Source organism: Harpia harpyja, chromosome 19 (assembly GCF_026419915.1).
Source record: "Harpia harpyja isolate bHarHar1 chromosome 19, bHarHar1 primary haplotype, whole genome shotgun sequence".
NCBI lineage: Eukaryota > Metazoa > Chordata > Aves > Accipitriformes > Accipitridae > Harpia > Harpia harpyja.
The window spans coordinates 12,946,183-12,963,587 of record NC_068958.1 but is presented as its reverse complement, the minus strand read 5'-3'; the positions used below and the strand labels follow the sequence as shown (position 1 = coordinate 12,963,587).

Below are 17,405 nucleotides of genomic sequence, written 5' to 3'. Positions count from 1 at the left end.
GCCTGCGGCAGATAAGCGGCACGGTGATTGGAAGGGGGAGGGGGGGACAACCACCGAGAGGGGCGCCCAGAGCGGCCCGTGAAAGCCGGAGCGGAAGTACGGGGCGGGGAGGCCGGAAGCGCTGCGCGGGGGAGGCGGGGGCAGCGGAGCCGCCGGAGCCGCCGAGGTGCCGTGAGGGGGCGGGGGCGGCCCGGGGCGGCGGGCGTGGGCCCTCCGGGGCGGGCGCGGGGCTGCCGGTGCGGGGCTGCCGGCGGCCGGGCCTCACCCCCACCCCCACCCCCCCCCGCCCCGTTTGCTTCCAGGCGCGGCGGCAGAATGACACGATGGACGCGGGCGGCGGCCCCCTCCTCCCCGACAGCGTCCTCTACGAGATCTTCCTCTACCTGGACCACGTAGACGTGCTCTCGGCGGGGCTGGTGTGCCGGCAGTGGCACGCCGTGGCCCGGGACGAGTTCCTCTGGAAGGAGCTCTTCTACCGCTACTACCGCATCTCCCGGGAGGTGCCCCGGCACCCAGGTGCGCTGGCGCGGAGGGAAGGAAGGGGCTGGCGTGGCTGCCCGCGGGGCTGGCTGGCTGCCTTCCCGAACCTGCCGAGCAGGCAGGGCAGCCGGGCCGGGCGAGGGGGCTGCTCGGCCCCGGGGCCTCCGGCGGCCCTGGAGGGGGCCGTTCCCCGGGTGGCGGCTCCTGAAACCTCTCTGCCGTGAGCCCAGAAGGGAGAAATCCTCTCCCCCTCTGCTGCTCAATCCTCTGTCCTCTGGCATCAAAGGTGATGGAGCCACTAAACCGTATCACGTTAGCGGTCTGCAGGCTTGGGTGGTGATGTGCACGTGAAGGGCTCTGGAACTGCCCAAACCCCTCAGAAAGGGGCATTGGGTAGTTGAAAATGCTTCAACTTTCCCTTCCTTTTGCAGAAAGGTGGTTTCTGAGCTCTCTCTAGGCAGGTGCTCTCTGGTAGCTACTGCACAGCTTGTCTGGGCACTGCTGCTGCTGAGGGAGATCCTGAGGAGACGCAATGAGTCACTGTGCGGTGCTACATCGCAGCCCAGTTGGATTCCATGGTAATCACTGCTGGCTTTTCCTGATCAGGACTTCACAGCAAGCCTCTGCTTCAGGCTCTGTCCCTTTCTCATCCGGACTAGGAAGAGCTGCAAGTACACATTAGCTGATCAAACTATTTCCATAAGACGTAGGCAGCAGCTGCAGCTTGGCTGTGGAGGGAGAATGCGTGTGCCTGCTGTCTGGAGAGGAAGGTGGGTGTACGGCCATTTAATTGTACAGTGGGCAAATGCTAAGGCAGTTGCTGACCCACTTTGCGAGGGCAGGTCGGACTTGATCTTGGCCTCGACTCGCAGTAGGAAGATGACCCATTAACAGTCAGCATCAACTGAGCCTGGCGGGGCCTTCCCTGGGCAGAGCTGTCGGCGGTCTTGGTGGCGGCAGTCTACAGTCACGGGTCTGTTCTCTGGTGAGTATCAGGTGCTGGAAGTGGTTTGGTGCAGTCTGGAAGGGTAACCTAATGCTGTCGCACCAGCTGAGACAGGCCTTGGGGACCTGCTGACAGGAGCCCTTGCTGCCAAGGTGGGTCTCTCTTGGAGACCGAAAAGCTGTTCCTAGCCTGCTGCAGAGGTCTGGGACGGCTGTGTTCCATCTGCCGCCCCGAGGATGTGCACGGGGCTCCCAGTGTGGCCACGGCGGAGGGAATTGGCTTCTTGATCTTGAGTTGCTGTTGCTACAGAAGGATGGGAAGAAATGCTGAGGACCAAGCAGTGGGAGCCCATCTCCCTGCAGTGGGGAACACCAGTGCAGAAGGGCTCTGCGAAGAGATGAGATGTGGATGGGATGACTCGGGCTGTGTGATTTCACTTGCGGAGACCCTGGAGCTCTGTGGGGTTGAGGACATTATCTTTACCTGAGGCTCTTTGACCAGGCTCGTTCACTTCCGGCCTCCTGGAGCTAGTTAGTAAGCTGCCAGCCCTGTTCTTTAGCACTAATTGGGATTGAGCAGTTGGTGTAACTCAGTAATGTATTCGGGCACTTCCCAGGCTGCGCTTCTGGAGCTGTGAGGCAGCTCCATGAGGTAGCGGGGGCAGGGGGTGGCTGGCAGGCCCAGGAAGGGGCTGAAGCAGGAGTTTGGGGAAATCCCCTGCCAGCCTGCCTGCCCTGGGCAGCTCTGCAGTTTGGGGAATGGTATCCAGTGGGTCTTGTAAGAGGAAATGTTGGGGTTGCTTGGCCATATGGATCTGTTCAGATTGCTTCCCAGCCAGACGGGCCAGGACTAAGCTTCAGAGGGGGATGAAGTGCATAGGTTGGTAAGAAATGGTGGGATGTCCTGGCAGCAAGCTGCTCCCTGCCTGCAGGTGCCTCCTGGGCTGCAGTGAGTTCCAAAAAAACCTTCAGTCCTGTTCAGTGTAAATAGGGAAATTGGCCCTTATCCATATACATGTCTAATCCTCTTTGCTTCCTTGGGATTTGCTGCTGCAAGAAGTCTGTAGGCTGTCTTACCAGGTGCTTCATTAAAAAACCTCTTTATTTGTCTCTTTACTGGCCATCACTGTGACTTCTGCGAGTGTGCTCCAGGCCCTTGTACTGCAGGGCTCCTCTTCTGTCCTGGCACACTGCATCCAGCTCCAATTCTATCTTGTTTTCTCTAGTCTCTTATCTCATGGAGATGTTTTTTCCTGGTCTCAAACCCTTTCTGGAACCTTCTTAATTCTGTGTTAGACAAGATAAAGATAATCAGAGCGGAGCCTGCTACCCTGAGGAGCAGCTTCCCTCTCATCACATGATAGATTTGTTTGCGTTGTGCTGGAGCACGTCTGCAGTTCTGATGGCTGTTTTGTCCTGAGAAAGGTTTTTGTTAGCTGACAGCTATGCCCTGGATGTTTCTTGCAGTGGCTGTACTGGTTTAGGAAGTAGTGGTATGGTGTGGAGTTGTGTGTTTACTAGAAGAAAAGATTTTTTTGGGGGGGTTGGGAGTGGGGAAGCTACTGAGAAAAATGTTAAGCCCTGCTAACTCAGCTGAACCCGTAGGGATGGTGGCCCCAGCAGAGTTCCTGGCTTGTCTAGCACATGTCAAGACTGCGCTTTATTAAAGACTGATTCTGTGGCTGCTGTGTTTAGCTCAGGTCTGTTGCTTCCCTCCACTTATGTTCCTGTCCCATGTCCCTGCTCGTGTGTTACAGCTGCTGTCTCCTGGTATGACGAGTTCCAGAGGCTCTACGACACCATCCCTTGCGTGGAAGTGCAGGCTCTGAAGGAGCACAATGACCAGGTTTTGCACCTCAGCTTCTCCCACTCTGGCTCTTTGTTTGCATCATGCTCCAAAGACTGTACTGTCAAGGTAAAGTGGCAGCCTCCCCTGCACAACCCTTCCAGCTTTGATTTACTGGGACTTAGCTGGGAGAGCAGCCTGTAGGAAGTCTGTGGAGAGGAGAGGTTTGACCAGGTGTCCCTGGACTTAGGCTGGTTCCTGCAGATGCTGGGTTGTTCTTAAAGCCACAGAACTAATGACTCTTGCAAATGTAGCCTTGAGGGCTGTGGATTCCAGCTCCAGCCTGTGTGAAGGTGGCCAAGGTGCCTGCCTGGCTCTGGCTGCTTTCTAGGTACAGATCAGTCCCCTGTTGCGCCATGGGTCTAACAAAGAGTGTGGAGATCCAGTGCAGAAGATGTCTTGCATGAGTGGTTGTCTTGCGAGAAATATCTCTAAACATGCTGAAGAATCCAGCTGCGACAGTACCATTCACTGCCTGAACACCTTCTCCACTGGCTGATGGAGAAGTAGTCCTGCATTTAGCCGCTCTCCAAGGCTGTTGCCCATTTTCTGTCAGGGGAATTGACAGGAAAATCAGGACCGGGAGGCAGTTAAATAGGGTCTTTGGTATTTTTTTTTTCTTGTCCTGGTGAGTGCTGGCAAAACAGATGAAGTGGAACCTCTCAGGCTTCTCAACAGTTTCCTGACTGTTTGTCTGTCTGTAGATCTGGAGCAATGAGTTGGATATCTCCCTGCAGCACAGCTCCAACATGAGGCCGTACAACTGGAGCTATACACAGTTCTCCCAGTTCAACTCTGATGACTCCCTCCTTCTGGTGTCAGGTGTCTTTGTGGGGCCTCACAACTCCTCGTCAGGAGAGATTGCCGTAATCAGCATGGGTAAATGCCGCCCTCGCCTTCATTGGGGCTTACTGGGAGATGTGAAATGGTGGGTGCTGGGGTTCCCTTCCTATTCAGGTGTGCGGTGGCCTTGACGTCTTCTTGTCCTGCCTTCCACCATCTGTGCAAAGGAGTCCCAATCACAGTTTCATAGGGTAAACCTTCCAGATGATAGCCTTAACTCCGCTCAGGTCACCACATCATCACCTAAAGGCAGTGTGGCATATATTTATTCTCACTTAACTTCTGTTCTAAGTGACAGTCTGGGCAAGGCAAGAAGTTATCCACATTACCTGTTGTGTTGAAGCCACCATTTCTGACTCAAGTGGTGCTAGTCCCATGCTGAGGTCTCACATGGCTTTCTGAAGTGCATTCATCTGGGCCTGCTTCACCTCTTCTGATGCAGTTCTGTGAAACTTGCTAACCCCAACTGCGTTGTCTCTCACTGTCTCTGTGCTACAGTCCCACTGTGCCATAAATCAAGGAGTGCTGCTAAAAGCACAGCTGTCTTGCTCAGAAAGGCCCTGAGCCCCAGGGACGGGAGTGAAGAAGTTCTGTACATGTTTGACTTGTTCTTGTCCTTGGGGTGTCTGCTTTGGGAGAAAAGCTGTGAGGTTAGATTGCTCTCTGGTCTGGCTCCATCTGGCTGCCCTTTTATTTTGGTTTCCCTTGTGCATGCTCTCCCCACACATCTCTGTAGAAGAGAGAAGTAACCTATCTTCAGAGTAGTGTCTGGAACTGGATGGTGGTTGGGCAGTGTCTGCTCAGTTTGTGGTGGAGGTGCTGCATCAGTGCCTCTCCTGTGGAGACTTCGAGCCACTTCCTATGTCTTCTGCCACGGTTTCTCTAGGGCCCTTGCTGGGAGCCATCACCTCACACTCGTGTTTCCCCTCCCTTCCAGAGAACTTCACGCTGCTTTCCAGGGTGAGGAATAAGCCCTATGATGTGTTTGGCTGCTGGCTGAATGAAACCAACTTGATATCTGGCAATCTGCATCGGATTGGGCGTATAACCTCCTGTTCTGTGCTGTGGCTGAACAACGCTTTCCAGGTGAGATGCCTTTGTTCCAGCTCCACAGGCAGTGCAGCTTCCTGCTGGCTCCTGGGGGATGAAAAGCTGCGGAGGAGGTGCAACCGCGGAAGAATGGCCCAGTCCTCCTGTACTCCCTGTTTGTCTCCTCTGACTTGCCCTCAGGATCTTGAGCTTGAGGCAACCCTTGCATGAGGTTTCTCCACACTCGGTGTTGTGGTACCCATTGCAATATTCTAACTCTGCCCTCAGATTCCATTAACTCTTGCCCCATTAATTGGGATGAGGACTTGAGTGCGGTGCCCTAGAGCATGCGTTGCTCAACAGGAGAGTGGTTAAACCACAACAGGGTTGCTGAGGTCCTTGATAGTATGCAACTGGGCCTGGGATGGCTGTAGTCTGGCACGTATCTGAGCAGTGGCTGTTCTCCCACTTGGCAGCTCAGTGCGTTGTTCCTGGGAGCTGGAGCTAGCTGAGAGGCTGAGCTCAGCCCTGCCTGTCCTTGCTGATATTTCTGTGGGCCAGGTGATGTCTCTGATGCTGTGATGAGACCTGGAGATCAGTGTGTGCTGGCCTTAGACTGCTTGTTTGCTGCTTGTTCATTCTCTGGCACTTGCGCTGCTTGGACATGTTCCTCTTCCATGTTTTGCCTCTGTCTCAATGTCACAGCTGCACATCCTGGCGTTTTGTGTTTTTTAACATGAACGATTGCTGGCCCTGGGTGGAATCCTCTGGTAGCAGAGACCCTTCCCATAACCACATCTCTGTGCTGCACTGACACTACAGTGTTAACTCTTCTATCTCTGAGAGGCAAGGAAGGACCTTGCCCACTTTGACAGGGGGTATTGAAGTGCAGCCGCAGACTGCCAGAGCAGTTAGGCAGAAAGAGACCTGCTGCTTGTGTCTGGGAGCAGATAACCAGGCTGGTCCTGCTGAGGGGTATAGGCAAAGTCCAGGAGCATGGAGGTCCTCTGCCTCTGCTGCTTGTAGGCCAGTGGGTTGGCACTTCATGCTGCACCTGTGTTTATCGCACAGGCCTGTTCCTGAAATTCTTGTAAAGTGCTGAGCAGCACCAGCTAATGACCTCAGGCAGAGGGATGGCAGCAAAGCTTCCTGGCCTCTGTGTTCCCAACTCTGCTGTCATCTGCCTGCAGGAGCTTTTTGTCTTGGTGTGCCTACCTCTAAGATAGGAAGGAGTGCAACAAAGCTGGCCAGCCTCTTGAGCCATTTCTCATGGTCAGCGCTCCATATAGCAGTGCAAAGAGAGGTCGGCGTGTGGCTGGTGTCCGCTGTGCAGGCTCAAGGTCTGGGCAGACAGCTCTTAGTTTGAGCTGTAGGAGTGACCCTCCAGTGAGGTGATTCCTGCTTACTTCTCCCTTCTGCTTGCAGGGCATAGAGTCTGAGAATGTGAATGTAGTGAAGAGGCTGTTCAAAATCCAGAACCTGAATGCCAGCACTATCCGGACTGTGATGGTGGCTGACTGCAGCCGGTATGATTCCCCAGACCTGCTCCTGGACTATGAGGAGCAGCTAGCTGCTTCCTCCACCTGCCCAGTCTTTGATCTTGGCAGTGACAGTGAGGAAGAGGAGGCCAAGCCCAAGCAGATGCCAGAGCCAGCATTACAGGAATTTCCAGATGACGGGGGTGTGACAGCAGAGGACGGGCTGCAGCAGTTCTTTGATGATATCATGGAGGGCCGTGTGAGGCCTGCCATGACCGAGACAGAGTTGGAGACAAAGGTGGCTGAGCTGTTTGTACGCAACAGAACTAAACCGCCTGAGCTGAACCTGCTCTCCACGGACAGCAACAGCAAGACAAAATACTTAATCTTCACCACAGGATGCCTCACCTACTCCCCACACCAGATAGGTAAGGCTGTGGTCTGAGCCCAGGGCATGCCAGCCTCCCTGGGGGTGTGCGCTGCAGCTTGCTCTGAATTTGAATCTGGAGAAGACCTGTTTTATTTGCTGCCTGTTTGTGGTGAGTGAGTTGCAGTTTTGCTCAGGCTGCTGGATTCTTGATACGGGGGGCTTTTGAGATGCCCCCGGTCACTGAAGGGGGTTTGACACCACAAGCACTTGCCTGAGCGTTGTTTTGTTGCTACCAGGCTTGATACGTGGCCAAACAAGAAAGTCATGGCAAGGGATGAGCAGAAGATCAAAAAGGAACTCCTGACTTAAGGACATCAGCCATGAGTTGCACACCAGCAGGTGGTTGGGAAGGGTGGCGATTGCCCTGATAGGAGTGTGTGGAAGGCCCTCAGCCCTGTTGTCTTGTGGGGATGGAGAGGGCATCAGGGCAAGACTAGTTTGAGCAGCTTGAAGTTCACATGCGTGTTGCTTGCACAGTGCCCCTCAACTCTGGGAGACGGAGCCCTGCCTGCCTCCCCTGTGCTTGCCTGCCTGCCTGCCTCCCCTGTGCTTGCCTGCCTGCCTGCCTCCCCTGTGCTTGCCTGCCTGCCTGCCTCCCCTGTGCTTGCCTGCCTGCCTGCCTCCCCTGTGCTTGCCTGCCTGCCTGCCTCCCCTGTGCTTGCCTGCCTGCCTGCCTCCCCTGTGCTTGCCTGCCTGCCTGCCTCCCCTGTGCTTGCCTGCCTGCCTGCCTCCCCTGTGCTTGCCTGCCTGCCTGCCTCCCCTGTGCTTGCCTGCCTGCCTGCCTCCCCTGTGCTTGCCTGCCTGCCTGCCTCCCCTGTGCTTGCCTGCCTGCCTGCCTCCCCTGTGCTTGCCTGCCTGCCTGCCTCCCCTGTGCTTGCCTGCCTGCCTGCCTCCCCTGTGCTTGCCTGCCTGCCTGCCTCCCCTGTGCTTGCCTGCCTGCCTGCCTCCCCTGTGCTTGCCTGCCTGCCTGCCTCCCCTGTGCTTGCCTGCCTGCCTGCCTCCCCTGTGCTTGCCTGCCTGCCTGCCTCCCCTGTGCTTGCCTGCCTGCCTGCCTCCCCTGTGCTTGCCTGCCTGCCTGCCTCCCCTGTGCTTGCCTGCCTGCCTGCCTCCCCTGTGCTTGCCTGCCTGCCTGCCTCCCCTGTGCTTGCCTGCCTGCCTGCCTCCCCTGTGCTTGCCTGCCTGCCTGCCTCCCCTGTGCTTGCCTGCCTGCCTGCCTCCCCTGTGCTTGCCTGCCTGCCTGCCTCCCCTGTGCTTGCCTGCCTGCCTGCCTCCCCTGTGCTTGCCTGCCTGCCTGCCTCCCCTGTGCTTGCCTGCCTGCCTGCCTCCCCTGTGCTTGCCTGCCTGCCTGCCTCCCCTGTGCTTGCCTGCCTGCCTGCCTCCCCTGTGCTTGCCTGCCTGCCTGCCTCCCCTGTGCTTGCCTGCCTGCCTGCCTCCCCTGTGCTTGCCTGCCTGCCTGCCTCCCCTGTGCTTGCCTGCCTGCCTGCCTCCCCTGTGCTTGCCTGCCTGCCTGCCTCCCCTGTGCTTGCCTGCCTGCCTGCCTCCCCTGTGCTTGCCTGCCTGCCTGCCTCCCCTGTGCTTGCCTGCCTGCCTGCCTCCCCTGTGCTTGCCTGCCTGCCTGCCTCCCCTGTGCTTGCCTGCCTGCCTGCCTCCCCTGTGCTTGCCTGCCTGCCTGCCTCCCCTGTGCTTGCCTGCCTGCCTGCCTCCCCTGTGCTTGCCTGCCTGCCTGCCTCCCCTGTGCTTGCCTGCCTGCCTGCCTCCCCTGTGCTTGCCTGCCTGCCTGCCTCCCCTGTGCTTGCCTGCCTGCCTGCCTCCCCTGTGCTTGCCTGCCTGCCTGCCTCCCCTGTGCTTGCCTGCCTGCCTGCCTCCCCTGTGCTTGCCTGCCTGCCTGCCTCCCCTGTGCTTGCCTGCCTGCCTGCCTCCCCTGTGCTTGCCTGCCTGCCTGCCTCCCCTGTGCTTGCCTGCCTGCCTGCCTCCCCTGTGCTTGCCTGCCTGCCTGCCTCCCCTGTGCTTGCCTGCCTGCCTGCCTCCCCTGTGCTTGCCTGCCTGCCTGCCTCCCCTGTGCTTGCCTGCCTGATGCAGGTGATCACCCTGCATCAGGTGGCCTTTCAGCCTTGGCGAGACACTTGGGCACCCCTGGTTTGGTACTGAAGAGCCTTCATGGTGGGTTATTAGCTGCCCCAAGGGGTGTTTCCATGGCAAGCTGATGCCAGGCAGCTTGCTGGGCACTCAGCCTCCTTGCTCAGTGGGGTACAAGGGACTGTAGTTGCAGCACAAGCCAGGCAATGGCGCTGCTGGTGACCTTTTTCCTGGGTTAGGACTTCCCTTGCTCATCTGGGACTCTCTTGTTGAGGCACGGGGACTAGCAGAGTCTGAATTTATAGGAAGCTAGTGCAGTGATGGGTAGAAGCAGGTAGACGAGCTGTTTGCCAAAAGCCTCTAAAACTAGCAGAGAAGTTCAGTGGAAAGGACCAGACAGATAAGTAGAAATGTGGGGAGGGAAGGAGAGCTGCTTCCAGGCAAGAATACTCTTCTGTAAAGCCAGACAGTTTCAGTTCCTTTTGCTGCTTGCACAATTACAGCATTGCTTTCCTGCTGCAGGCTCTTCTAACCTTCCTGTTACTTGGTCCTGCACCAGTACAGCCCAGTAAGGCAGGGAAAGGCAGTTTCCAAAGCTGTAGGCAACTTGGAGAAGAGTCACTTGGTCTTTGTTCACCTAAACTAGGAATGTGACCTGGACTGAGCATAGCTCTGCTCTGTGCTCCTGTCCATGGCCGGGTCTGCAGACCGATGTGGTGGACCTTGACCTGCCTCTGGACAAGTGGCGAGTGGTCTGCCCTGACTCAGCCCTGTAAGCAGTGCTGCATCTTGATCCGCTGGGTCAAACAAACACTGCGTTGCAGGCTGGGGCCTGCAGCGCGCAAAGGCGAAGCGTGGTGCAGAGGCAGCGCCTGCCTTTGGACTCCACTGACTTCCAGTGCAGCATCCCAGGGCTGTGGGTTTTGGTGCCTTTGAACTCCAGTGACTAGCTGGCTGGTGGCCAGTGCCCGTGGCACAGACTGGCTGTTCAGAGGGACGAACCCTGCCTCAGCTCCTCTTCCAGCCATGAGTCACTGCAAAATGTTAGGTTTGCCCATTGGTTTGTGTGTCAAACCAGCCTTTGTGCATCTGCTGTCTGCCTCCAAGGAACTGGTACTTGAAAGAGCTCGCTGTTGTGCTCATCTCTCACCAGGCTGCTGCTGGGAGACGTGCTCCCAGCTGCTGGGCATCGGTGCTATCTTGCCTGATCTGCGGCATGCAAGCACTTCTCCTGCAGGAGTTTGCTTTGAGCTTCTGTCTCCCTTGTGCTGGTGGCAGGCTTGAGTCATGGGCAAAGCTGCCTGTTCCGCTGGCTTGTGTATGTGGGGGCCACATAGCTGAGTTTGGAACTGGGAGTGTAGTGCTGCGGAAATGAGGATGAAGATGCTGGTGAGCAATTCCAGTTGAGTGGAAGAGCAAAGTTCCTGTCCTGAAGGTCCTGGGCTGTCCAGGTTCAGATGCAGTGATGTCGTGAAGGGCCTCGGACTTGCGGTGCAGTGTGGTGTCACCCTGATGTTGTTGATCTGCGGAAGGGGACTAAAATGAAGGGTGTTTGGCCATGATTCCCTTGGAGGGGTGATGGGATGGGCCATCTTCCAGCTACTCTTGGACCTGCTGAGGATTAAGCCCATGTGTGCCCAAGAGCTGCTGAGGCTCACAGGAGTCCTCCAGGAAGCCGTTGTAGATGGTTTGTGTTTGGGACCTCTGCCTAGAGCTGGAAGGGGATGGGGCTTGACCCATAGCATGTGTCTCATTTACTCAGGAAGTCCAAAAGCTATAAAGCACTTGAGCCCAGTTTGGGTTTAAACCCCAGTTCTTGGAGCTTTCTGGGGATGACCCCCACCTGCGCTTGACAGCATCGGGGGGGAAAACCCTGCTGCAGCCAGTGTATCTGCTGGGCCTTCTCCAGGCTGGATATTGAAGGAAGTGGGCCCAGCCCAAGGATTTGTTTAGGAGAAAAACCTTTCTGCAGCCAGAGTGTCTCCCGGACCAGCGCAGCTTCCCTGTGCTTCAGAGCACGCTGTGGGCTGGGCTTGGAGCGAGGTGTGGCTGTACTGGCTGGGTTGGCAGCTGGGCGCTGGGCATCTCCCTGGCTGGGGTTGAATGTGCCAGTGTGTCACTTTTGGGCAGTGTCCTGGCCAAAAGCACCACTTGTGAGAGCTTGAAGGAGCCTGGCAGGGACAGCAGCCCTGTCCTGGTCCTCGACTGTGGGCAAGCCAGTTCTCCTTTCTTAGCAGTGCTAAGGGAAGCCCCTTCTTGAAGCCTGGGGACTTCCACCAGCCTTGCTGTCTGCTGGCAGCAGCCTGCAGAACCACCTGATTCTGCTTTCTGTCCCCAAGGGATTAAAAGGATCCTGCCCCATCAGATGACAACTGCCGGGCCGGTGCTTGGGGAGGAGAGGCGCTCAGATGAGTTCTTTGACTCACTGGATCATGTCATCGACATCCATGGGCACATCATTGGCATGGGCCTCTCCCCTGACCACAGGTGAGTGTGGTGGGGTGGCAGTGCTGGCTTCAGACACTGCAGGGGGTGGGCGACAGCTGCTTTGGGGCTTTGTGGGGTGAACAGGAGAAGAAATGACTGTAGTGGATGGAGCAGGGTGCCTGCACAGGCCGCTCTGCTTGTTCATGTCCCATTTATGTCCTAGTGCTGATGGCATGTGTTACCACCTAAGCATCTCCCCAGATCTTGGCAGGAATGCTTTCTTCCCTCTGCACTGCTGAGCCTGGTTCAGGATAGGGTCAGGCAAGGAGCCTTGTAAGAGTGAAGGAGCTGCCCACACCAATGTGTCTTGTTCCCGAGGCAGATCAATATACCTTAAGGTTGGTTTTAATGGGATTACAGAGGCTTGACCTAGCCCCTAGGGCCCACCTTCCCAATTGTGGTGGCCCTTTCCTTTCTAAACATGGTAAGAAGTGTTTCAGCAATGTGTTCCCATGTTTCAGCCTGGATTTTAGTGAGCTGAGCTGCAGGCTTGCTAAGGACTGGAGAAACTGCTCAGTCCCTGCCCCGCCTGACTGCACTGCACATTTACAGCTAGGGGGTTGGTGAGCTTCACTGCATGCAGTGAGGTGCAGGATAACCCCTCTGCTCCCCTCCCCAAGGTACCTGTATGTGAACAGCCGTGCCTGGCCCCGGGACTGTGTCATCTCCGACCCGATGCAGCCACCACCCATCGCTGAGGAGATCGATCTGCACGTGTTTGACCTGAAGACAATGAAGGAGGTAAAAAGAGCCCTCCGCGCGCATCGGGCCTACACACCCAATGAGGAGTGCTTCTTCATCTTCCTGGATGTCAGCAGGGACTTCGTAGCAAGGTCTGTGGTGATGGGGCTGGGCAGGATTCTGACCCTGCATCTGGGAGGGCCTTGGGGCCGGCACTGCAGGCCAGCTTGTGCAAGCAGGGCTGGTCCATGTGCTGGAAACTCCTGTGTGTTGTGAGCTGAGCAGGAAATGGGAGATTTATAAAGAGCAGAGGGACTGAATCAGAGGGTGCTGTTAAAGGCTGTCTGCCCTGGTCCTGTTGTGAAATCAGTGAGGAAAGGGGAAATTCTGGGCTGTGGCATGTTTGGCAGTGGGTGGCAAATGCCCTTCCTGGGGGCTGCAGGCAGCAGGTGCCATGGACTGAGTTGAAGGGGCTCTTCAGACAGCCTCAGATTCCCAGAAGGAGCTGGCCTGCCCCTGCTGACAGGGCTGCAGATGGAGGCTGGGGCCTTTGGCCAGGCTGGGGCACTCTCTGCCTCCATCTGCGTGGAAGGAAGGGGATTGGGAGTGGCAAGTTATCGGGGCTGCTGGGGTGACATCCTGACTGGTGCCTTGTCCACCGCAGTGGGGCAGAGGATCGCCATGGCTACATCTGGGACCGGCACTATAACATCTGCCTGGCAAAACTGCAGCATGACAACGTGGTCAACTCAGTGGCGTTCAGCCCGGTGGAGCAGGAGCTGCTCCTGACAGCCAGCGACGACACCACCATCAAGGTGTGGCGCTCCCCTCGCACGGTGCGCATCCAGCAGGCCAGGAAGCCGAGGCCCAGGAAACTGCTCTTCTCCTGGCTCATGAACCAGAGAAGCTGAACCCAGGTATACCTGCTCCTGCAGCTTCCTCACTGCAGCCACCTCCTCTGGAGCTTGCAGAGCTTTGAGCCCTGCACAACAGAGACGAGCTCTGGGCACACGAATCCCATCCGCCGAGTCAGGAGGGATCCCGGTAGTGGGAATTGCTTCCTCCTCGGAGCATCTGCTTCAAAGATGGAACGTAAGAGCCGAGGGCCAGTTCCTGAGCCCGTCAGGCAGCAGCCCAAGCTGGTCACTGCAGGGTAGGCTCCCCACAGCTTCTCACGAACGCTGCTACTTGGTCACAGCTCTCTCTGTGTGAGCTTTGGTCTCCGAGAACAGACTGAGGCACGTCTCCAGCATTTGTACTGTGTGAGCCTGGGACGTGGCTGACCTCGCTGAGAGCTACTGGCTGCAGAGCACTTGGCAGAAGCCATGGAACAGTGCTGTGCTGCCTTACTGCAGGACACTTTTAATATAGTAGTTTTATTAATGTTTGTTTGTCCCAAACCTCCATGGGCAACTCATCTAGCTGTTGGGTAATGTCGAGTGCCTCTTTCCACATGGCATCTTGGCCCTGGAGGGCAGCAGGGACTGGAGGGTAGTGAGAAGGCAGTGGGGGAGGCAGGGCTGGGGGGGGGCTGGCTGGTGTCTCGTGTGGCCCCTGGGGATGCAGCCAGTGCCCTGTCGATGCCTTCTGTTAGCAACTACGTGTTGATATCACCAGTTTCCAAACTTGAGAGTGGGGAGGCCTGGTGGCAACATGGTGCTGGCTTTGCCTCTCTCTTCCTCAGCTAAGTAGCGCTTAAATAAGCTATGGCATCAGTAACGTATTTATTCTAGGGGATCCGCTGTCCCTTCCCAAGGGGGCAGCCATGAGGATGGCTGGTGGGTCTCATGGTCACCTCCCGCCCATGCTACTCAAGTTGTGGCACTTTAGGTTCTCTTGGTATGTTTTCCGTGAGTAGGTGAAGGCACCCATGGGTGGCTGCAGGTATTCACCCACGGAGGAGCACAGCCCACCTGCCTGAAGTGACAGTTTCAATAAGCTTCCTTCCTCCTGGGCTGACTTGCCATGGGTTCGGTGATTAGCTCCCCCTGGGGACCCCTCTGACAGTGGAGCTGACACTTGAAGCAATTACAAGATCGGTGGTGTTTGCTCTGTATCTGTCCCTGAAGCTTTTCTCCCTGCAGCAGGTACCCAAATATAAGAGTCTAAAATTAAGCCCTTAATCTTGACTTGGCCTAGATGGCTGGGGCTGGCAGTGACCCCAGGACCTGCAGTCACTTCTGGGAGCTGGGCTCTGGGCTGCATCCAGAAAGGAGCTGTGTCCCAGCCAGGGGCTGGGGGAGGCATTTCGGGACTCCCCTGGGAGCACTGGGGGCAGTTGTCTGTGCCACTCACTGCCTTGGGTTGCAAATAGACTTAATGGAGGCAGCAGCTACTGTCTTGATATGCACTGATGGCTTTAACAGCTCCTGTGGCCCTTGGCAGGAGGGTTTGTACCCTCATTCTGCTGTGCCCCAGCAGGTGCCCATGGCTTTATCCAAAACCCTGTACTCAGGTTTTCTGTCATCATAGGACCTCCAGAAACAAGGGAGTCCGTGTGTGTGCACACAGGATCCACATCCAGTGCTCTGTCCAGTCACACAGCAAAGGAACAGCCTCTACCCTCCTCCCCTGAGATTGTGAAATCTCTTCTCCCTGGGCTCGGTGTAGTAGTGAGCAAGGCACTGAGGGTTTATGTTTGTACCGAGTTCTGCTCTTCACTATGCCATTGAATAAATATTCTGCTAAAGCATCTCTGCAATGTGAGTTTGGTTTTTTCTGAGTGCTGTTCTTCTACTGAAGCAGAACCGAGGCCAGAAGTGTCATGGTGCTGTGCCTACAGCTGCTGGAGCACTGCAGAAGTAGCTGACCAAGTTGTAGCTACCTGCCCTGGGCTGTGGAGTGCAGGCAGAAAGCTGTGAAACAACAGGAAAAGAGGAGAGGGGCAGAGAATTGCCCAACTCTTCTTTGTTCTCATGGAGGAGGACAGGACAGCCCTGGGGAAGGGGAGCAGCAGGTCATAGCAGCCTTGGGAAAGTGCTTTTCTGCCGCGACCGAGTGCTGCAGGCTCCAGGATGGGCCAGGGCCTGGAGCATCTGGCTTCTGTGGGTCCCTCCTTGATTTCTATTTTCTTCAAGCGCTAACAGATGCTGATGAGGTAAGTGGAAAGCAAGCATTGTGGCCAGTCCTGGCCTGCTGGTAGGAATTCCTGTGCTGCAGCAGCATCACCAGCTGCAACGCCAACGTCTCCTTACAGCCTTTTGCTATCTTGGTTCATCGTGCAGCAGCTGTATGGAGGTGGATCTGGCTGCTCCTTGGAGGGGACAGGCCCCCTTGAGTACCCCTCATATTTGTCTCCTCTACAGCCATGCAGGTAGAGGCAGCTGTGCTGCTGTTCCCCAGCACAGGCAGAGTCCCTCGGCTGGTGCTACAGGTCTGGAGGGGCAGGACAGGGCCTCCTGCAGGGACGGCAGGAGCAGCACAGGCACTTGGCTCCCAAATGCAACTAAGAACCACCAGCCTGTCATAGAGGAGCTCAGCAGCTGCTTTATTATCCAGTACCCAGGAACATGAGTGTAATGTGTTGGCTTTGCCTTTCCAGTTGTTCTGCAGCTCCTCTCTGCTGCTGTTGGTAAAGCTGGCCCAGCACCACTGTGCCTGCTCCCAAGAGCTCTGCAGCCCCTGGTACATGTGAAGCTCCAGCAGCCAGGCTGGGGCCAGGTCACTCCCCCCCAGGAGCTCCTTCCCTGCCTGATCTGGCACCCCTTGTTTGGAAGCTGCAGTACTGGTGCTGAGCAGACACCCCCGCCCCCCCCAGGGCTGCAGCATTACTGCAGGGAGGCAGCAGCCAGGGAAAGCTCCCAGCACAGAAATAACCCCCACAACCCCCGAGGTGATCCTGCCCTGCTCCTCTTCCACTCCGTGCAGTGCTGGAGCCCCAGCAGACCATAGATTGTACAACACCGATGCTCTTCAAACAGCTTTTATTAGTGGTTTTTGACCATACTACATTGTCAAGGAAAAAAAATTACTTCACAGTGCCAGGCTGAGATGGGTGTTCTCCGATAGTTGTGGTCAAAATGGAAAAAAAGAAAAAAACCACAAAAATCCAGCAGTGGCTTGTGCCAAGTGTCCATCCATATGCCAGCCAGGCTGGCAGAGCTCTGCCCAGGAAGGTACTGTACCCCTGCCTGCAGCACATGGGCTGCTGCAAGGGACACGCACTACAATTACTCCTGCAAGCTCCAGAGCTGCTAAAAAATGAAAAAGGACCAGACAGTGCTGTCAGTGCCAGATCTGCCTCTCCTCAGCTACGCGGTGAGGGAAGGGAAACACCGCAGCAAGTAAAAGCTGCTGTCGCAGGGGCTCGCCTGCTGTGCCATACCCCTGCCATCCAGTACCCCTCTCCAACGGCAGCACAGCCGTGGTGTCCTGACCTTTGCTCACAGCACAGACTCTCTGCAGGTGGGAAGGGTCCCGCCACCCCTCACCCACCTCCAAGAAGAGCTGAGGGGGCAGCAGCAGCAAGGCAGGGTGCAGGCAGCTGCCCAGCCCCACTCCGCTCTGCAGGGGGGCTGCTCCAGGTGGACACACACCCACTGACCGTCTGCCCTAGGGAAGAAATGGGCAGGCCCCTGCCTGCACCACAGCCCTCCTCTTTTCACAGAGTCACAGCAGCCATGCCAGGTTTCCCAGCCCACCCTGCTGCAGCCACCCTGCCTGACCAGCACCCTGGCTCACCCATGGCTGCTGTGCTGACCCTGGCTGCGCTGGCACAGGCTCCTGTCCCCCTCCTCCCGCTGAAACAGCAGGCTGCCTCTGGCCACGGCCTTTGCACACACAAGGTATGATACCCACACGGAGTCTTCAAAGGGGGGGGGGTGGGGGTGGGGTGTCAATGGTTGTCCCAGCACCCATCCACAGGCAGGGAGAGACCCCGGGCCAGCTCAGCTACCCACCAGCCTGCAGAAGGACATCAGGCACCCCCTGAGCTCCCCAGGCAGCAGTGGGGACACCCTGAACCACCCCAGGAGCAGGCGGTCAGGGCAGTGCCACTGAGCAGGGGGACAGCCAGACCTCACAGGGCTCCCTGGGCCCTGGCTGGGTCACAGCTCTTCTCCACTGATGGTGTCCCGGGCACTGCCGGGGTGGCCATGCTGGAGCAGAGGTG

At 57.0% G+C, this 17,405-nt stretch overlaps 1 protein-coding gene across 3 annotated transcripts; it reads left to right on the top strand.

The window, feature by feature from the left end:
- Positions 1-53: 53 nt before the first annotated feature.
- On the top strand, positions 54-14,987 carry FBXW5 (F-box and WD repeat domain containing 5). Of its 3 annotated transcripts, none has more exons than XM_052815048.1 (9): positions 54-166; positions 303-516; positions 3,183-3,340; positions 3,976-4,150; positions 5,052-5,200; positions 6,569-7,049; positions 11,467-11,614; positions 12,235-12,447; positions 12,960-14,987. In XM_052815048.1, exons 2-9 carry the CDS (start codon positions 324-326, stop codon positions 13,204-13,206), a joined length of 1,764 nt encoding a protein of 587 aa, XP_052671008.1. In that variant the 5' UTR covers positions 54-166; positions 303-323; the 3' UTR covers positions 13,207-14,987. The 3 variants fall into 3 exon arrangements, with proteins under 3 accessions (XP_052671008.1, XP_052671009.1, XP_052671010.1); XM_052815050.1 differs by lacking the exon at positions 54-166 and adding an exon at positions 912-1,058 and having other exon boundaries at positions 405-516; XM_052815049.1 differs by lacking the exon at positions 54-166 and having other exon boundaries at positions 254-516.
- Positions 14,988-17,405: the final 2,418 nt, after the last annotated feature.

Bases quoted from the DNA above. Each gene is read 5' to 3' on its own strand.
- FBXW5 (XM_052815048.1), top strand. From the start codon at position 324: ATGGACGCGGGCGGCGGCCCCCTCCTCCCCGACAGCGTCCTCTACGAG. The intron at 5,201-6,568 runs GTGAGATGCCTT...TTCTGCTTGCAG, and splicing joins GGCTGAACAACGCTTTCCAG to GGCATAGAGTCTGAGAATGT. The intron at 12,448-12,959 runs GTCTGTGGTGAT...TGTCCACCGCAG, and splicing joins AGCAGGGACTTCGTAGCAAG to TGGGGCAGAGGATCGCCATG.